This window comes from Astatotilapia calliptera, chromosome 6, assembly GCF_964374335.1.
Source record: "Astatotilapia calliptera chromosome 6, fAstCal68.1, whole genome shotgun sequence".
Lineage (NCBI taxonomy): Eukaryota > Metazoa > Chordata > Actinopteri > Cichliformes > Cichlidae > Astatotilapia > Astatotilapia calliptera.
Window position 1 is genome coordinate 18,558,272 of NC_137427.1, and position 17,451 is coordinate 18,575,722.

Below are 17,451 nucleotides of genomic sequence, written 5' to 3' on the forward strand. Positions count from 1 at the left end.
CTGTCAAAATAAAAGACATGCACCAGATAAGAAGTTGCAACGTGCGTTTGCGTACATAAGATGTTCTGGAGGAGGACAGTCATTTGTTCAGAACTCTTAAAGATGTCGAAGAAGCAAGCTCCGTAAGCAATTACTTTGGTGTTACTCCACCAAAGTAATTGCAAAGTAATTGTGGTTCGAACTCATTCTGACATTTCTTTGGAGGTGGAGGAACACCAAGGAATAAGTCTGAATTAGTGGGCCTGCTGAAGCGCAGACCCAACATTATTTGGTCATTCGAGCCGGAGTCCAACAAATGGCTTTCCACCGAGGAGGGGGAGACGACACACCGAAATTGTGAAATTTGCACAAAGCAGATGAAAAAGTGAGTGTGAATGTGCCTGACGTCAGTGTGTGTGCGCGCTCCAGAGGAGTGTGAAAGTGTGTGAAGCAGTCTCCAGCTGGGAAGAGGGTGACTCTGCAGGTCACCAACTACCCTAGTGGACGCAAAAGAAATAAAATTTGTGTTGTTGATGAAAATAAGCAACAATAATATGAAGAGTGTTTGGTGTCTCTCAGCCTAAAAACAACTACCATCTCACTTTCAGTTCACTTTCAAACCAGAGAGAGGAGATGTGTGTTGTTTAAGTAGTGATGAGAATGTCCCTCAGACAGGTGAAGAGCAGACCTGGATCAATTTTCCACATGCAGCAGTTGGAAGAAAATTATAGGTTAAAAATCATTAGAAACACTCAGGCCGAGTTTTGGCCAAATTGTGTTAACAGCTTAACTCCCATGTGTTTGTCACCTGAGAAAGCAAGCTCCCTGAAGACAAGAAATGCAGTTGCAAAGAGCAACAACATGGCAGTCCAAGACACAACAGCAGAGTCCTGAGCAGAGAGACCCAGCAAGAAGCAGTATGTGCAAACGGCATCAGAGAGAGAAAAACCATCACTTTGACTGGATGGAGTGCGTTTCCAGCAAGCTGCAACTTCACTGTGTGTGAAGAGGACCTGTGAAAAGACTGTCTGAGTTGACATTTGCCACGTTTGGAGTTAAATGGCAATGAAAGAGACAGTGGGAGAATACACAGGACAAAGCTGAAAAGAAGAACTACCATTGGACTGTTGAAGTGGGAGAGGAGAGCAGGTGAGGACATAGAGGAATGCTGTTGTTTAGAGTGGGAAATCAAATTTGGGTTAGCAAACCTGGGAAAAGGGAAACTGACTGCTGTAAGTGGGTAAACTGAGAAGGAGTCTGGACCACAAAATGAGAGAGGCACATAAAATCACACAAACAGAAAATGCATTAACCCTACTAACACATATATACCGGTACACATAGAATGAAACTCATGAAGACCAGACAACATCTTAAGCATGTGTTTCTGTTTATCATCTTGTCCAGTTCACTTAGTAAGATGAAAAGTGATACATAGACTAGTGGACTAGTATTGTTTTGGGGAAAGATGATTGCATTATAGCTGGGGGGAAAACAGAATGCTGATGAGAGATGAGATGAGATAGCCTTTATTTGTCAGTTGCAGGTCTTTTGCCCACAACCGAGATGACAGACCTTGCAGACCGTACATACAATACACAAACATCACATTGGGGAGACAGGTCAGGCTAGGTAGCGAGGAAAAAAACATTGAAATGTGTAACACAAAAGGATAATACAGGAATGCACAGATATCAACACACCATAGCACAATAAACACAGACAAGCAACATGGGAAAGAGTTCCAGTGTGTACATCTGATCTGGGACCGCTGCTATCTTTCGACTGCGCCTCCAGCTGACCCGATGTCCACATCAGAAGGGAGGTAAGCGTTGGAGGTGGCATTGGATCCGGGGTAGGGAGGGTGATGCGTCGGTGAGTGCTTATCAGTATCAGTATATGTATGTGTGTGCGTCTCCATAGTTCAGCTGAGACAGTGTCCTTCGCCCTGCCAGGCTAAGTAAACAGTCTTCCAGCCAACCCAGGTGGCCTTGCATGGAATGGGAAGGAACAGACTCAACACAGTCATTATCAGGGTGTTGTTGTTCAGCTCCGGCCTTGCAGCTGGCGCCAAAGGGGTATCAGCATAAGTGATGGTATTTTTTACTTTAGTGCAAACAGCTCATATGAATTTCAAAGCAGTTCTACAGTCCAACACTGGTCTCTCAATCTCCCGTTGGAGAGCCGCGGGCTTCGCCATACTTGCGTTCTGTGATGTTGTCATTTCTTTTTTTTTCTTTTTTTTTTTCTTTTTTTTTTTTGCCTGTCCCGTTTGGCTCTTTTGCCATCAGAATTGTTGTCTAAAGGCAAAGAAAGATGCCCTACGGATTTACTTTACCAAATTGACCATCCCAGCCTTGCCGTAATGGTCCATTTGATTCACCTTTTATTGTTTATTTTATTTTCACTTACTGAATACGGGACAGACTTGACTGGGGGAAAGAAGGGGAGAAAGAAAGAGGGAAAGAGAAACAGCTGAGAAGAGGGACGGGGGAGAAGGGCAAAAGACAAAAACCAACAGAATGGGCAGAGAAAAAAAATGCATATATCAATCACCTGGGTCACCTGCTGAGAAAGAAAAAAGAAAACAAGCAGAAGAGAACAAGAGTAATAGAATAAACAACATCACAATGATATATGGGAATATGACAGTAAATACTAAATATTAAACATTATTGTGCAGCACATAAGATCAACAGAACACAGTGTGCTTTGAGGTAGGAGCCAAAAAGGGTGTAGTTTGTGGGTGTGATCACCCGTGTGTACACCTGTGAGCATGGACGCGCTTGTTTTTTGTTTTTTAAAAGGTTCCTTCATGTAATAATCTGCTAGAGGGTGTGGGGGGGCCACAGCCCCGTCCTTCAGGGCATGAAGCAGGTATGGAGGAGATCAAAACTCCAGACATCCAGAGGCCCCCAGAACACAAGAGACCAAGGAAGACCAACAGAGGGGCAGCTGCGCCACTGTCCCAGAAAGAGCTGAGGAGAGTCCCAGATGAGGGCTCACCCAGCAGCCGCGGAGCAGAAGCCAGGGGGAGTTGCAGTGACGCGCCCGTGAGCTCCGCCGGCAGCCAACCGCGCCTGAGTGACCGAGCCCCAGGCCGAGAGGCCGGGGGCACCCCACCTCCGAAGTGGCCCGAGCGAGCCCCAGGCTCCAGGCCCCGACAAGCGGCCGCCAAGGAGTGAGCCGGTGTGTACCTGGACGCCCACCCCCGGACACAAAGAACCACCAACGCACCGATGTCCGAGGGGGACCGCCACTGGCAGGGGAAGTGGTGGTAGGGGGAGATAGGCCTCCATACCTTGGAGGGCCTGAGATGTCCCCAGAGAGGTGGCGCCTGACACCCAACCTGACATATAGACACAGACATACAGGCACACACAGATACAAACATCCATTCCCACCCTCATGCTCTCATATGCACTTACTCCACACTCAACCAACGTGGAGACAGACATAAAGAGACGTTGTACACACGATCACACTCCCCAAGCGTACTCTACAAACCGGGTCTAGGTGCCCTTGCCCCTGGAGGGGGGAACTGCACCCAGACCCAGGTGGTGTTACCCTTTTCCCTACGGTGGGGGGAGGTAGACCGCCCCGACTCTGCAGCAGCAGCGCCTCCCGGCCCCACAGAGCCCGGGACAGTCCTCCCAACCCCACCACAGAGAAAACTGCACCCACCCCACCATCCACTCATCTTCCAGACTACATAAGACAATAAACACCCAGGCTGTGATCTTCCTCCACCTCTCCTGTATCTCCCCCTCCTGCAGAGGGAGCTCCTGAAGAGAGGAAAGCTCCTGCAAGATGTGACAATCTCCCCCACCAGTTGAAGAGCCCCCCAGGTGGCTCGATGCACCGGCGGCACCCCGCTCCAGGGCTGGGCCCCCATGCACCCGCCCACAACCCCGGCAACACACCAACCAGGACCCAAGCCCCCGAGGCCCGGTCCGGGTCCCAGCCCAGAGACGGAGCGCCCCCAGAACCTCACGCCCATCCCGGACCCACCCAGGGGCAGCCAGGCTACCAGGTCAGTAACCCACGTCCGTCAGCACAGACCCTCCCCTAGCCCCGCTGCACGCAGCCGCGAGGAAACAGTCACCTGAGAGCCAACAGAGCCCCTAACCGGACATGACCGCTACCCCGGGTTGAGCCCCCCAAGGAAGATGCCTCCGGGGAACCCCCCGACGCCCTAAGCCTGTCCCTACCCCCACACCAATCACAACAGTGAAGGCTGAAACAGGAAGTTCCGGTTCAGAGGAAGGTCGCGCGCTGGACGGATCAATCGGTGGCCGCGTTACAGGACGCACTCGATGACGCAGACTGGGGCATGTTCAGAAACAGCTCCGATGATGATGTCAACGTGTTTACGGAAGCGGTTGTGGGATTCATCGGGAAACTAGCGGATGATACCGTGGAGACAAAGACTATCACAACGTTTCCCAACCAGAAGCCGTGGGTGGATAAAACCATCCGCGACGCTCTGAGATCCCGCACCGCTGCCTACAACACGGGACTCACGACGGGGGACATGGACCCGTACAAAGCCACGTCATATAACGTGCGGAGGGCGGTGAAAGAGGCGAAGCAGCGCTACGGGAGGAAACTAGAGTCACAACTCCAACAGAGTGACTCTAGGAGCCTGTGGCGGGGACTAAGGACAATAACGGACTATAAAGCACCAACAACCGGTATGACGAACGCGGCCGTGACTCTGGCAGACGAGCTGAACACTTTCTATGCTCGCTTCGAGGCTGCAGCTAAGGACTCCAACGATGCTAGTGCTAGCGGCGCTAACGGCTGCAGACAGGAAGATACTGCCAGCACCAGAAACGTGCTCGTCATCTCCGAGCATGAAGTAAGGAGAGCCTTCAAGAGAGTGAACACCAGGAAAGCAGCAGGACCAGACGGCATCCCAGGTCGTATCCTCAGAGACTGCGCATACCAGCTAGCTCCTGTGTTCACTGAGATATTCAACATCTCTTTATCTCAGTCGGTCATCCCCACATGCTTTAAAGAGTCCATCATTGTTCCTGTCCCGAAGAAACCCCACCCTGCTTCTCTCAATGACTATCGCCCTGTAGCCGTCACCTCAGTAGTGATGAAGTGTTTTGAACGCCTGGTCAGAGACTTCATCATTTCTTCACTACCAGACACACTGGACCCATTACAGTTTGCTTACCGTCCAAATCGTTCCACAGACGATGCCATCTCTCATCTCCTCCACACATCACTTACTCACTTGGACACTAGAAGGGGGAATTATGTTAAAATGCTCTTCATAGACTACAGCTCTGCATTTAATACCATAATTCCCTCCACACTCACCACCAAGCTGGAGCATCTGGGACTCAGCTCATCTATGTGTCAGTGGATCTCCACCTTCCTAACTGGGGTGTGTTCTGAGCCCCCTGCTGTACTCTCTGTACACATATGACTGTGTGGCCACTACCAGCTCCACCACCATCATCAAGTTTGCTGACGACACCGTCGTGGTGGGCCTGATCTCTGATAACAACGAGACGGCCTACCTGAAGGAGATTAGGAATCTGGAGAACTGGTGCCAGAGGAACAACCTCCTTCTAAACGTCAGTAAGACAAAGGAGCTGATAGTGGACTTCAGCACTAAGCAGGAGAGGAACTACCAGACCCCTGTCATCAACGAGTGCCCAGTGGAGAGAGTGGACAGCTTCAAATACCTCGGAGTTCACATCACGCAGGACCTGTCATGGTCCTGTCACATCAACACCGTGGTGAAAAAGGCCCGTCAGCGTCTCTACCACCTCAGACGCTTGAGAGACTTCCAACTGCCCTCCAAGGTGCTCAGGAACTTTTACTCCTGCACCATAGAGAGCATCCTGACGGGAAACATCTTAACCTGGTTCGGGAACAGCACCATGCAGGACAGACGAGCTCTACAGAGGGTTGTGCAATCAGCTGAGCGCACCATCCGCTCCGAGCTCCCTGACCTGCACTCAATCTACAGCCGGCGGTGCTGGACCAAGGCCAGGAAGATCGCGAAGGACCTCAGCCATCCCAACAACGGACTGTTCTCTCTGTTGAGGTCAGGAAAGCGATTCCGCTCCCTGAAGACCAACACAGAGAGACTGAGGAGGAGCTTCTTCCCGCAGGCGATACGGTCTCTCAATCACACCACCACACAGTACTGACCCACACATATAGTTCTTACACACACACTGGACATTCTGGACATTGTTTTTCACTTCATCACTTAAATCACTTTAAGCATATTTGCACTGCACAAGACATAATGTGGATTGCACAACACTGGTCACTATATTCTTCATTTCCAGTTAATACTTGTACAGCTGCTGTTATTGTGTATATATTTATTTATATTTCTTCATACATTCTTATATAGTTCTATACTGTGTATTGTGTATTTTGTTGTACAGTTATTTTATTTTCAACTTTAATTTATATATTTTATCTTATTCTTTCCCAGTTAAATTTACCCTTCATTCTAATTTGTGTTGTACAGTTATTTCATTTTTAACCTTAATTTATATTTTATCTTATTCATAGCCTTTTCCTTTTTTGTTTTCTTTAGGTCACGAGCAGTTGTCCAAGCATTTCACTACATATCGTACTGTGTATGACTGTGTACGTGACAAATAAAATTTGAATTTGAATTTGAATGGAGACCATAAAAAAATGGGGCTGCTGATCAGGCCCAAAGCTTTGAAGATAGCCGGAAGCCGTATGGACAAACAACAAAACCAACTGGTGTGTTTGAATGCTCATTTCTACATACATTTAGACAAGGAAACATCTGGAAGAGACACTTATGGAGCACTGCTGGTCATGATGTCGGTTTGGTTATCTGGTGAGAGGGAAACATGAAGATGAAACCAGGAGATGTCCTTACTGAATCATCAGAGCTGAACAGGTGATGGAGAAACAAGTTTACCTTTTAGGTGACATGAATGAGTTAAAGGGAAGTTATGAACTGTTTATGAGAGACAAATAATACCAGGATGCTTTTCTAAGTAGCAGACAGCTGGTAACTGTGCAGGGGCGGGTCTAGCAGAGTGTTGCCAGGGGGCCAGGTAGGGCATTAACAGGGAAAGGTGGGCACAAAGAAATACTTTTCTTTCTTATTCTCATTTAAAATGTCTGGCTTTTAAAAAATAATTATCTGGATCTTAAAACAAATGATTGATAGATTGATAAATATATACCATCAAAACTATGTACATCACTGTCACAACAGCATTTGTTTTCATTCAAAGGCTTTATGATTTTTCCTATAATGGCGGGCCGGTCTATAGTCAAAATGCCCGGGCCGATTTTTTGTCCCAGTCCAGCCCTGTCGTTACTTACCCTGAACAGCGTTTCGTGGAGTGGAGCTAGCTGTGATAGCGTTAGCATTTGCTAACGTCAACACTGTGCGGTTGTGATGAGAACTTGGACCAGGATCCGCTTCATCTCCAGTACACTGCTGCAATACTCTCTCAAACTGAGGTGAAGACGTACAATCTAAGCGGTTAGCAAACTTGTCTCCTGCAGCCATGTCCTTCACAAGAATTGATACACCTGTAACGTTATTCGCGCCCAGTGTTTTGCATTTGTCGGTGCCTTAACTTTATTTTGAGCTGCATACTGCCACCGGCTGCATAGGAGACGCATTGCACCATTGAACCTAAATCGACACTTCATGAGCTATTACTTATGTCTGAGTAAAGGAGCAACCAATCACACAACTGGCTCCGCCCTGTCTCTCTTGATTGACAGACAAAGTCATTCTGCTGAAAAGTCCCATTATGAAATAAATAGACCATTGAGAAAAACGGGATTTTGAAATAAAGACTGACTTTGAAAAAAGGACATTTTGGAATAAAAACGGCTGGAAATAAATAAAATGCCTCGGCGATAATCTCTGTTATTGGGAAAGATAATGGCCATGAAATAATATTTCACAATAATAAGTAAATTTATAAAGCAGAACGTAATATATTTCACAATAATGAGCATTTTTTTCAAAATGTGTTCCATTATTTCACAATATCATTCTCACATTACATATCTGTGTCTTATTTATTCACATAGTTATTTATTTCATCATGACCTATTTATTTATTTAATTTTGAACACTTTGGAGTTCCATAGTTGATACCCTTTTCCAAGTCCATGATAGCAGGTGGTTGTAGGTTCAGACACTCTGCCTGCTTTGTAAACTCCTTCAGCTCAGCAGCAGACAACCTAACTCTCCTACCTGAGAGACAGAAAAAGTGTTAGCACTGGGGGCTCATGTGAGCACTACGATGGCACAGAAGTATTTAAGTTATCAAGAATAAAATTATATCGGGGACAATTTTCAAACGTTACTGCATCCATTTGTAATCAGCAATATTTTGTAAGGTATTTTAGTACAATTATGTACAGTGAAAAAATATTTGGCTTCTTTCTGATTTCTTAGTTTTTTGCATATTTGTCACATTTAAACGTTTCAGATCATCGACCGCATCTGAATATTAATCAAAGAAACATAATTACAAAATGCAAATACAAAATGCCGTTTTTAAATTATGGTTTTACTTTGTTAAGAGAAAAAGGCATGCACAGGTCCTGTGGGGAAAAAGCAATTCCAACCCAACTTTCTCACAGCAATGTACATCTTGATACTTTTTTTTTTTCTTTTCTCATTGAGTTTAAAATTTTGCCTTTTACTGTTATTTGGTTGTCCTCATCCTGACGACAGTATTTGGAACCTTCAGTTATTTATTTAATGGCCTGGAAAAGTGGAAACGACTGTTAATCATTGTTTTAATGTTGTTAATGTTGTTGTAATTTGGAAATTAGTCACCAGCATCTCTTTCAGCTTTCATAAATTAAATGCATGAAGTTGGACCATAAGAAAAATTACTGAGTACTTCAACATTACAGTTTTTAGCTGTGTCATTGTTTTTACTCAGGAGCTGAAGAGCTCTGACTGTGGTTCTTCCGATGGTGTTATTTGAGTAGATAACAAGGCAGTCAGGGCAGCCAGTATTCAGCAGGACAGCAGAAATTTGGTAAGTGTGCACTGTGGACATGTGCAAATACACACCAATCGATATATACTGAAAGTGTTGTGGCAACGCTCGGCACCAAGTCTAAATCCGATCATCCAAATGTTTGTTCCCTCAGTAATACTCACCCAGAGTGAGAGTGTTGTTAACCAAAGTTATGTTGGTTTTCAATGTTAAGCACATGCCCATCCCTTTAGAAGATAAAATTAGAGAGATTTTTACATTATTATTTGAAAACAGTGTCAGTTCAGGCGAAACATGAATTACACATCCAGTCTTTCAGGAGGTCTCACCACTCGACCAGATCTGGTAATAGTCCCTGTTGGTCTGAGGTGGCTCCTATTTCTCCTCAGAAAACCCCTGTCTGTCTCTACCACATATGATCTGGGAGCACTGGCAGGTCCAACTACTGCTCCGGTAGTTCCTTCAGTGGTAATCCACACTTTCTGTCCTGACGATAGTTCCAGAAGCGGTCTGACTCTATGTCTGCGGTTGTAGTGTTTTGCCTGCTCACGCCTCCCCTCCTCATCTTTTTTGCGAAAAGCCTGTAGGTCAGGCCACTTTGGCACTAGCTTTGCCACAGCTTGTGGCAGCGTGGTCCGCAGGTGTCTCCCCATAAGCAACTGCGCCGGCGAGAGCCCATGTTCCAGTGGGGTGGCCCTGTACGCTAGCAGTGCTCTGGTGTAGTCACAGTCCTTTTTCCACAAGTCTTTAATAGTACGAACAGCGCGTTCTGCCTCCCCGTTGGCTTGGGGGTAGCTGGGGCTGCTCGTTTCATGTGTGAACTGGTACTCTTTGGCAAAGTGCTTCAACTGTTCTGATGAAAATTGCGGCCCGTTATCCGATACCACAGTCTCGGCAATACCATGTCTTGCAAAGGCTTCTTTTACAGCATTAATAGTGACCTCTGCAGTTGTGTGTCTCAGTTCAGCTATCTCAATGTACCTTGAGAAAAAATCAATAATCAGCAGGAAGTGTTTCTTTGAACAGATCCATGCCGACTTTTTGCCACGGGCGGTCGGGAACAGGAGTTGCCAGCATTGGTTCACGGCACTGTAACCTATGTTTTTGACATGTTTCGCACCTGTCTACCATTTGACGTATTTGGGTTCAGATGCCCGGACACCACACCGACTCTTTTGCTCTGGCCCTGCATTTTGAAACGCCCTGGTGGCCTTCATGCAAAACGTGACAAAACCTCCGCTCTCATTTGAGGTGGTATCACAAGTCTCTCCCCTTTCATGAGAAGACCATGGACTAGATTGAAGTCCATTCTGTATTCCCAGTACCCCTTTAACTCTGGATCTAGTTTACCTTTTTCTGGCCAGCCTGTCGCACATTGATTCACCACCCTTCTACACAGGTCATCCATTTCCTGCGCCAACTTAATCTCCTCCAGCCTTTTATCTGTTGCTGGGAGATGGGAAACTACACCGTCCACGAAAACCTCCACCTCTTTTTCCAGCTGAAGATCCCCAGCAGAAGGAGGCCCCGCCAGCGGTGCTCGTGAGAGAGCATCAGCAGTGACGAGGTTCTTCCCTGGAACATGGACAATGGTGAAAGTAAAGCGCAGCAGCCTGAGGCGGAATCTCAGGATGCGTGGAGGCAGGTCGTCCAGGCCTCTTGTGCTCAGAAGAGGGACCAGGAATTTGTGATCTGTGATTAGAGTGAACTGTAAGCCCATGAGGTAAGATGACAGTCGTTCACACGCCCACGTTACAGCGAGCGCCTCCTTTTCTATCTGCGCGTAGCGTTTCTCTGTGTCTGTGAGACCTCTTGAGATATATGTGACCGGTCGCCAGGAGTTGTCAGACTGTTTCTGAGTGAGAACAGCCCCGATACCGTATGGCGATGCATCTGCAGCGACTCGTGTATCTGCTGAGTTGGAGTACTGAGTGAGCACTTCTGGAGAGCTTAATATCCCTTTTAGTCTCCTAAATGCTGTTTCCTGTGGCTCCGCCCATATCCACTCGTTTCTGTCTTTTAGCAGTTCCTTTAATGGTGTGATGATTGTGGCTAGTTGTGGCATAAACTTCGCAAGATAGTTGGCCATGCCCATGAGACGGCGCACATCTTCCACACTCTTAGGCTGCGGCAGCTGCTGGATTGCTGTTATCTTGTTGGGATCAGCCTCAATGCCTTTTGCTGACACTTTGCGTCCCACAAAGATTATTTGACTTTTAGCAAACTCACACTTCTCATTCAGAGCGAGACCCTCCTTCTGAAACATTTGGAGCACACAGTGCAACCTCTGGTCGTGCTCCTGCCTGTCTCTGCCATATACAAGCACATCATTGGCGTGACAAATCACCCCTTCAAAATCTTCCAGCATCTGTAACATTCGCCTTTGGAAATGTTCCGGCGCCGATGCAATGCCAAAAGGAAGGCGGTTGAACTGAAACCTTCCAAAAGGCGTGATGAAGGTAGTGAGTGGCCTTGACTCTGGCGTGAGTGGAATTTGCCAGAATCCAGACCAGGCGTCGAGCTTTGTGAACACTTTAGCATCTTTCATCATCGCTAGTGTTTGATCTACTGCTGGGAGGATGTGTCTTTCTCTTTTGACTACTGTGTTCAGGGGTGTGAGGTCCACACATATTCTGGGGGGCTTTCCTGCTGGTCTGGGGACCACTACCATGCCAGAACACCACTCTGTAGGCTCAGTGACTTTGGAGATAACACCCATTTCTTCCATTCTGTGCAGTTCATTTCTCACTGCATCTCTGAGGGGAAGAGGAACGCGTCTTGGGGCAGATAGGGCTATTGGTACAGCTCCTTGCTCTATCTCAATGTGATAAGGCTCCCTCAGCACGCCGAAATCTTTAAAAACGTCTGGGTATGCTGCCCTGAAATCTGTCACCGATTCCGTTACTGTGCTTACTCTGTACACAAGACCCAGAGCCTCACACGCTGGCCTGCTTAGCAGTGGCTGTACTAGACCTGACACAAGGTAGACGTCTTCAGAAACACTGCGCCCTTTCACTGCTAGCTGTGCCTCGAAGCAGCCTTTAACATTGAGTGGGTTACTGCCCAGCCCTAGTAACTTCTTTCTGGGTCTCTGCAGCTTACCATCCCTGTCTGGACTGTACAAACCCTCTGGAATAAATGTAACATCCGCCCCTGTGTCAAGTTTAAAATATACATTTTCCCCATTTAACTTGACCTTTTGCACCTAGGGCTGTGACCTCCCAGTCTCTACTTCACCCAAGAACACACAATCCTCGCTGTCTGTATCTTTCTGATTTTCTGTCACTTTGCGTAGCGCTGTAGCTTCGCTACTGCGACAGACCGCAGCAAAGTGCCCTTTTTTCTGACATTTTCGACACTGTACCTCTTTGGCTGGACATTCTGTCCATGAGTGTTTGTTCTTGCGACCACATTCCTTTACGCTTTGCTTGATTGGGTTTTGTTCTTTCTTCTGCCACGTCTGCGTTTTCCCGCGTGTTGTATTTGTCCGTATTGTGTCCATGTTCAGTGTTTTCTCCACTGCCGCGCTGCTGTGAAGTATTGATTGTTGTTTCTTTACCGTTTCGCTCTGCCTAACTTTCTCAATGGCTTTAGCAAGAGTCAACTCTGAGTCCATTTGCAGCAGCTCCCTTATGAGTTTGTCTTTGAGTGCTCCAAATGCACAGTTTTCTGCAAGGTTGTGCACAGCAGTGATGAACGACTCTGTACTTTCCCCATCCTGTTGCCGTCTGGAGTTAAACTGTGCTCTTTCAAAAATTACGTTGTGTTTTCCTACGTAATGTTTGTCAAATGCCTCTTTGACAGTAGCATATTTCTTTTTATCTGCATCGCACAGTGGTAAAACTGCCAAAACATCAGCAGCAGCGTCTCCCATAGCATACAGGAGTGCGTTAACTTGATACTCGTCTGATTTGTTATCAAGAGCGGTTGCAATGCGAAATCTTTCGAACCTTCTGATCCACTTTGGCCATTCGGCAGGATGAGAAAAGTCAAATGTTTCTGGGGGTGTTATTTGTACCGTGGTCGCCATCGTGACGTGTGGATCCCTGGCTTCCTCGCGTTCAGAATCCAAGCTTTCCGACCTCGTCTCCTCCCTCCGACTAGCGCCGGTCACAGCCTCGGCTGCGCTTCACCTGCATGCCGGTCTTGTTCGGGTTACCGATGCGAAAACTTCTCTCGAAGTTAACTGCACCGTACTGTACTCGGGGGGGGGAAAAAAACTGTGGAGACCGCCGTTCGCACTTCTGACACCACGTATAAATGATGACACTGGACGCAGCGTGTTCGGGTGATGTTTTCCAACTTTTCTCGTAACCCCGGAAGCTCCCCCCACACACAGCCTTATGGGAACAGTAGTCTACCGCTACAATTCTCACAGCTTGTCACAGGAGCTGAGCACCCAAGAGGGAGAAGGCTGAGAACAGCGACAGCAACATGAATCATCTTGGCTCATCTGCTGATGGGTTCAGACTTTGAAGTGTGTTCTCTAGTTATGAGGCTCAGCCCAGTTTAGGTGATGTATTCGTCTGTTTTTGTGTCGTAATCTGAGGAAAGGAAGATGACAGAAAAACTGCATCAACCTAAGTAAAAATGCTGAAGTATTGTGCCAGCAATCCATAATGACACTAGCCACCTCCCTTACACTATTTCTATTGAATTGAACTAAAATGCTTTCCTGGTAATTCAGTTTTTTTAATATAGTGCCAATTCACAGCAACAATTAACTAAAGGCGCTTTATATTGAAAGGTAAAGACCCTTACTTCCAGCAGAAACATGCTCATCAGGTAATAGTCATGTGCTGCGAACAGTTAGGTGTGAGGGGAAAAAAGCAAACAGCAGAGTGTGACAGGTCAAAGGCAAGGAGAAAGATCCAGATCCAAGAAGAACTACTACCTATCACTGCCTACTGCAGCATAATGGAGGGTTCAGGGTCATGTGATCCAGCCCTAACTATAAGCTTTATCCAAAATACAAATTTTAAGACTAATCTTAAAAGTAGAGAGAGTGTCTGTCCCTCAAATCCAAACTGGGAACTTTTTCCACAGAAGAGGGGCCTGCTTTGCATTCTAGGAACTCTGGGAACCACAAGTAAGCCTGCAGTCTGAAAGTGAAGTGCTCTCACAAGGAACTGTGAGGTCTTAAAGATATGAGAAGGCGGATTTTAAATTTGATTCTGAATTTAAAAGAAAGCAAATTGCTACAGCATTCTGGATTGACCAAAGGTTTTCCGAGGGGGTTTTAGAGCAACTTGATAATACTAATTCACAAAAATCATGTCCTTAACTTCTCTTAGCAAGGGGATGTCTACGTTATTTCAGACTGGATGACCCATAGAGTAAGATGATCTTTGGTATTTTGCTGGCACGGAGTAAAAATGGTCACTAGAAATTAATACATTTCTCCATATATGCTCATTAATACACGTCAGGCAGAAAAATTGTCTCACTTTCTAATTAAAGACTTTGATTTTAAAACCACTTACTGTGGACTGCAATATTGTATTCTGAATTCACTAAGAGGTACATTGATGTTACAGACTTCCTACAGATAGTTTTTAATCCAAGTGTCAAGTGACATGGTTTTCAAGGTTTTGTTCATCATAGCAAACCTTAGGTTTCATATGATGAACTGTCAGCAACTAAAAGAGAGACCAAAAATAAAAACAAGCAAAAATAAATAAATAAAACCAAAATAACATGTGAACAGGGAAAGAAAAGGAAAACAAAAAATAATGAACTATTAAAACAGACAAAATTTCATAATTTCCTCACCTTTAATGGTTGTTTTGACATAGTTTGTTTTCTGCTTTGTGTTCTAACATGTATAACTTGGTCTAAATATGTTTTACAGATGTGAAAAAAACTGGCCAATCTCTCAGATTTAAAGGGACATTTAGCAGAGATTAAAAGTGCTAAACTACCAGTTCACAAACACATCAAAAAGAACATCCAGGACTCTCGCAGCTCGATGTGCCATCTTGTTTTCTAATAAGCTGTTGAGGATACTGAGCCCCTCTGAGGGCGGGAGGTTGTCAGGGCAGATTTCTGTGTATGCAAAGAATACAAATAAAAAAACAAACAAACAACTTTTATGACATAATAGTGACACAGTTTGTTGAGAAATGTGCTGAAACTCTCACCGTTGTTTGGGTCCATCATAATGGGTGATGACATCCGGAGACATTCTGCTTCTTTCTTTAACGTCTCCACAACGTCAGGAGAGACACTCATTTTCCTGCCTGGAAATAAAGAGCAAAAAAAAAAAAGGGGGGGGGGGGTAGCTAAAGGTTTTTCTACAGATTTTCATGCTTCAAAAAACAATAGTAAGAAGAAAAAAGAGTTCTGGATTCACACATGGTATAGTGGGATGTGTGTTTCTTACTGAATAGAAGAAGGCTGGTAAAAGTATCATTCCCAGAGATGACTTCTTCATAAGCAAGCACACAGTCAGAGCAGCCAATTGGCAGGTAGACCTCCTTTAGGTAAAAAGGCTCCTCTGTATAAAACAAACAAAAAAACAAACAGTTTCGTGAGATTGAAAATCACAAGAAACTACGTGATTGCAGGTTTCCTCTGCATGTAAAACCTCCGTGGCCATTCTTTACTCACTGATTAACATTGTGCTGTTTTCAAAGACCACATCATACGTCATGCTCGAACAGTCACCATTTCTGTGAGGAAGAAAATAAAAGCATCAGAGCTCCAGAGATATCAAAATAAACATAGAAAATAAATATGTATAAATGACTTCAGCTATTGTGTTAAAATTGCTTAAGGGAGCATTTACATTCTCTGAGTCTGCAGGATATTGAGGACGTTACTGTTGGCAGTTGTAGTAATATTCACCCAGGCGCTGGTCAGCAGGAAGGCCAGGGAACAGCTTCCCGGGAGGTCAGAGCTTCCCCCAACATACATCCATTTTCCCAATATCTGGAGCACACAGGCACAAGTTGAATTAAGTATGTTTAAAATACAAAACCCTATATTTTATTCAGAACAAAACATCAAAAAACATCAAAAAACTTGTTTAAATTGATTGGGTATAAAAAGAGCATCTTAGGTAGAGTTTGAGAGACACAAAGATGGAACTGTGGAACTATTTCAGAATAAAGGTCTGCCTGCAGTCCAGAGCTTTCACCAGTTGGAAACATTTTGATGTCTACAAACTGTTGTTAAATGAAAGGGGGATGCTGCAGAGTGGCAAACAGGAGCTCGTCCCAACTTTTTTGAGATGTTTCTGCCAGAAAATTTGAAATGAGCCAATATGTTTCTTTAAATAGGACATTTATTCACTTTAAACATTTTATGTGTTTTCTGTGTTCTATTGTGAATAGCATCCCAGCAGTCACATCACAAAAGGTGGGGTAAACCCTGGAAAGGTGACCAGTTTGTCGCAGGGCTAATATAGAGAGACAACCGTTTATACCCACATGTACACCTACAGCCAATTTACAATCAGCACTGCATGTCTTTAGACTGTGGGAGGAAGCCGGAGTACTTCGAGAGCGCCCGTGTAAACATGTTGAGAACATGCAAACTCCACACAGACCAACCAGCCAGGTGCTGGATGCAATCCCAGGACTTCACTACCCCTAAATTTCAATATGAAGTCTTTAATTGTATTGTAATTCTGACAATGGATTGGTTTTTTTTTCTAAATTTTCTCCCTCCAAGAGCCAATATCAGGACAAGTTTGCTCCAAAGCAACTTACCTCATCCGTGTTGACAGTTATTGGGTTTATCAGAGTGTCACAGCTGCTCACGGGAGCTGAGCGTCCCACCGAGAGCAGACTCAGCAACAGAACAACACACTTCATCTTTTAAATGTCTCCTTTGTGCTTTTCAAGATTTCCTCCTTCTTCTTTTGTTACTGCCTCCCTGTTTGCCTCCAAGCTCTATTTTGACTTCACAGCCTCACAGATTTCTCTGGATGCAGGATTTATTCACTTGTGCTGTTAACCTTTGCAGCAAAGGCAAACAGCAGGGGATGATCGAAGGAAGACTTTGACCTCTTTGAGGAATATCGATCCAATCACATGCAACAGGGAGCATTGTGTGGGCTGTAATAAAGTGCATTTGATGTTTTCTTTATTCACTGAGATAATCTTCCCCGATTAGTCACTGATACTCATGGATACATGAGATCACAAATTTATCCTTTTATGTTAGTAAAATTAGGACTATTGCAAGTGTTACTCGGGTATCTGTAACACCCTCTATTTGCATTCAACTGACTCTAAGGTAACTGAAAACAGGGAAGTTTATTGTTGTCAGAACTCATAGGGTAGTCATCTCTAATTGGACCCATAATAAATGACAAATTAAAGAAAAAAAATGTGACTCCTTCATCCAAATACAGACTCTATAAAAGCACAAACCTTTAGCAGTTTGCAGCATTCAGGACAAAAACACCAAAGAGGAAAGACATCAGCAATGATCTTAGAGATGCAACTGTTGATGCACATCGATCTAG

The 17,451-nt window shown here is 45.2% G+C and overlaps 1 protein-coding gene across 1 annotated transcript; it reads right to left on the reverse strand.

The window, feature by feature from the left end:
* Positions 1-14,733: 14,733 nt before the first annotated feature.
* LOC113024096 (uncharacterized) lies at positions 14,734-16,990 on the reverse strand. The gene is made up of 6 exons (XM_026170751.2): positions 16,691-16,990; positions 15,766-15,908; positions 15,588-15,649; positions 15,361-15,474; positions 15,119-15,217; positions 14,734-15,023 (listed from the first exon to the last, which is right to left on the reverse strand). Exons 1-6 carry the CDS (start codon positions 16,793-16,795, stop codon positions 14,896-14,898), a joined length of 651 nt encoding a protein of 216 aa, XP_026026536.2. The 5' UTR covers positions 16,796-16,990; the 3' UTR covers positions 14,734-14,895.
* Between the last annotated feature and the right edge of the window lie 461 nt (positions 16,991-17,451).

What these genes read in the sequence shown, in the direction of transcription:
- LOC113024096 (XM_026170751.2), bottom strand. Translation starts at nt 16,795, where the DNA reads ATGAAGTGTGTTGTTCTGTTGCTGAGTCTGCTCTCGGTGGGACGCTCA. An exon ending in TAACTGTCAACACGGATGAG is followed by an intron (nt 15,909 to 16,690) that starts GTAAGTTGCTTT and finishes TGTGTGCTCCAG; the next exon opens with ATATTGGGAAAATGGATGTA. An exon ending in AAACAGCACAATGTTAATCA is followed by an intron (nt 15,475 to 15,587) that starts GTGAGTAAAGAA and finishes TGTTTTATACAG; the next exon opens with AGGAGCCTTTTTACCTAAAG.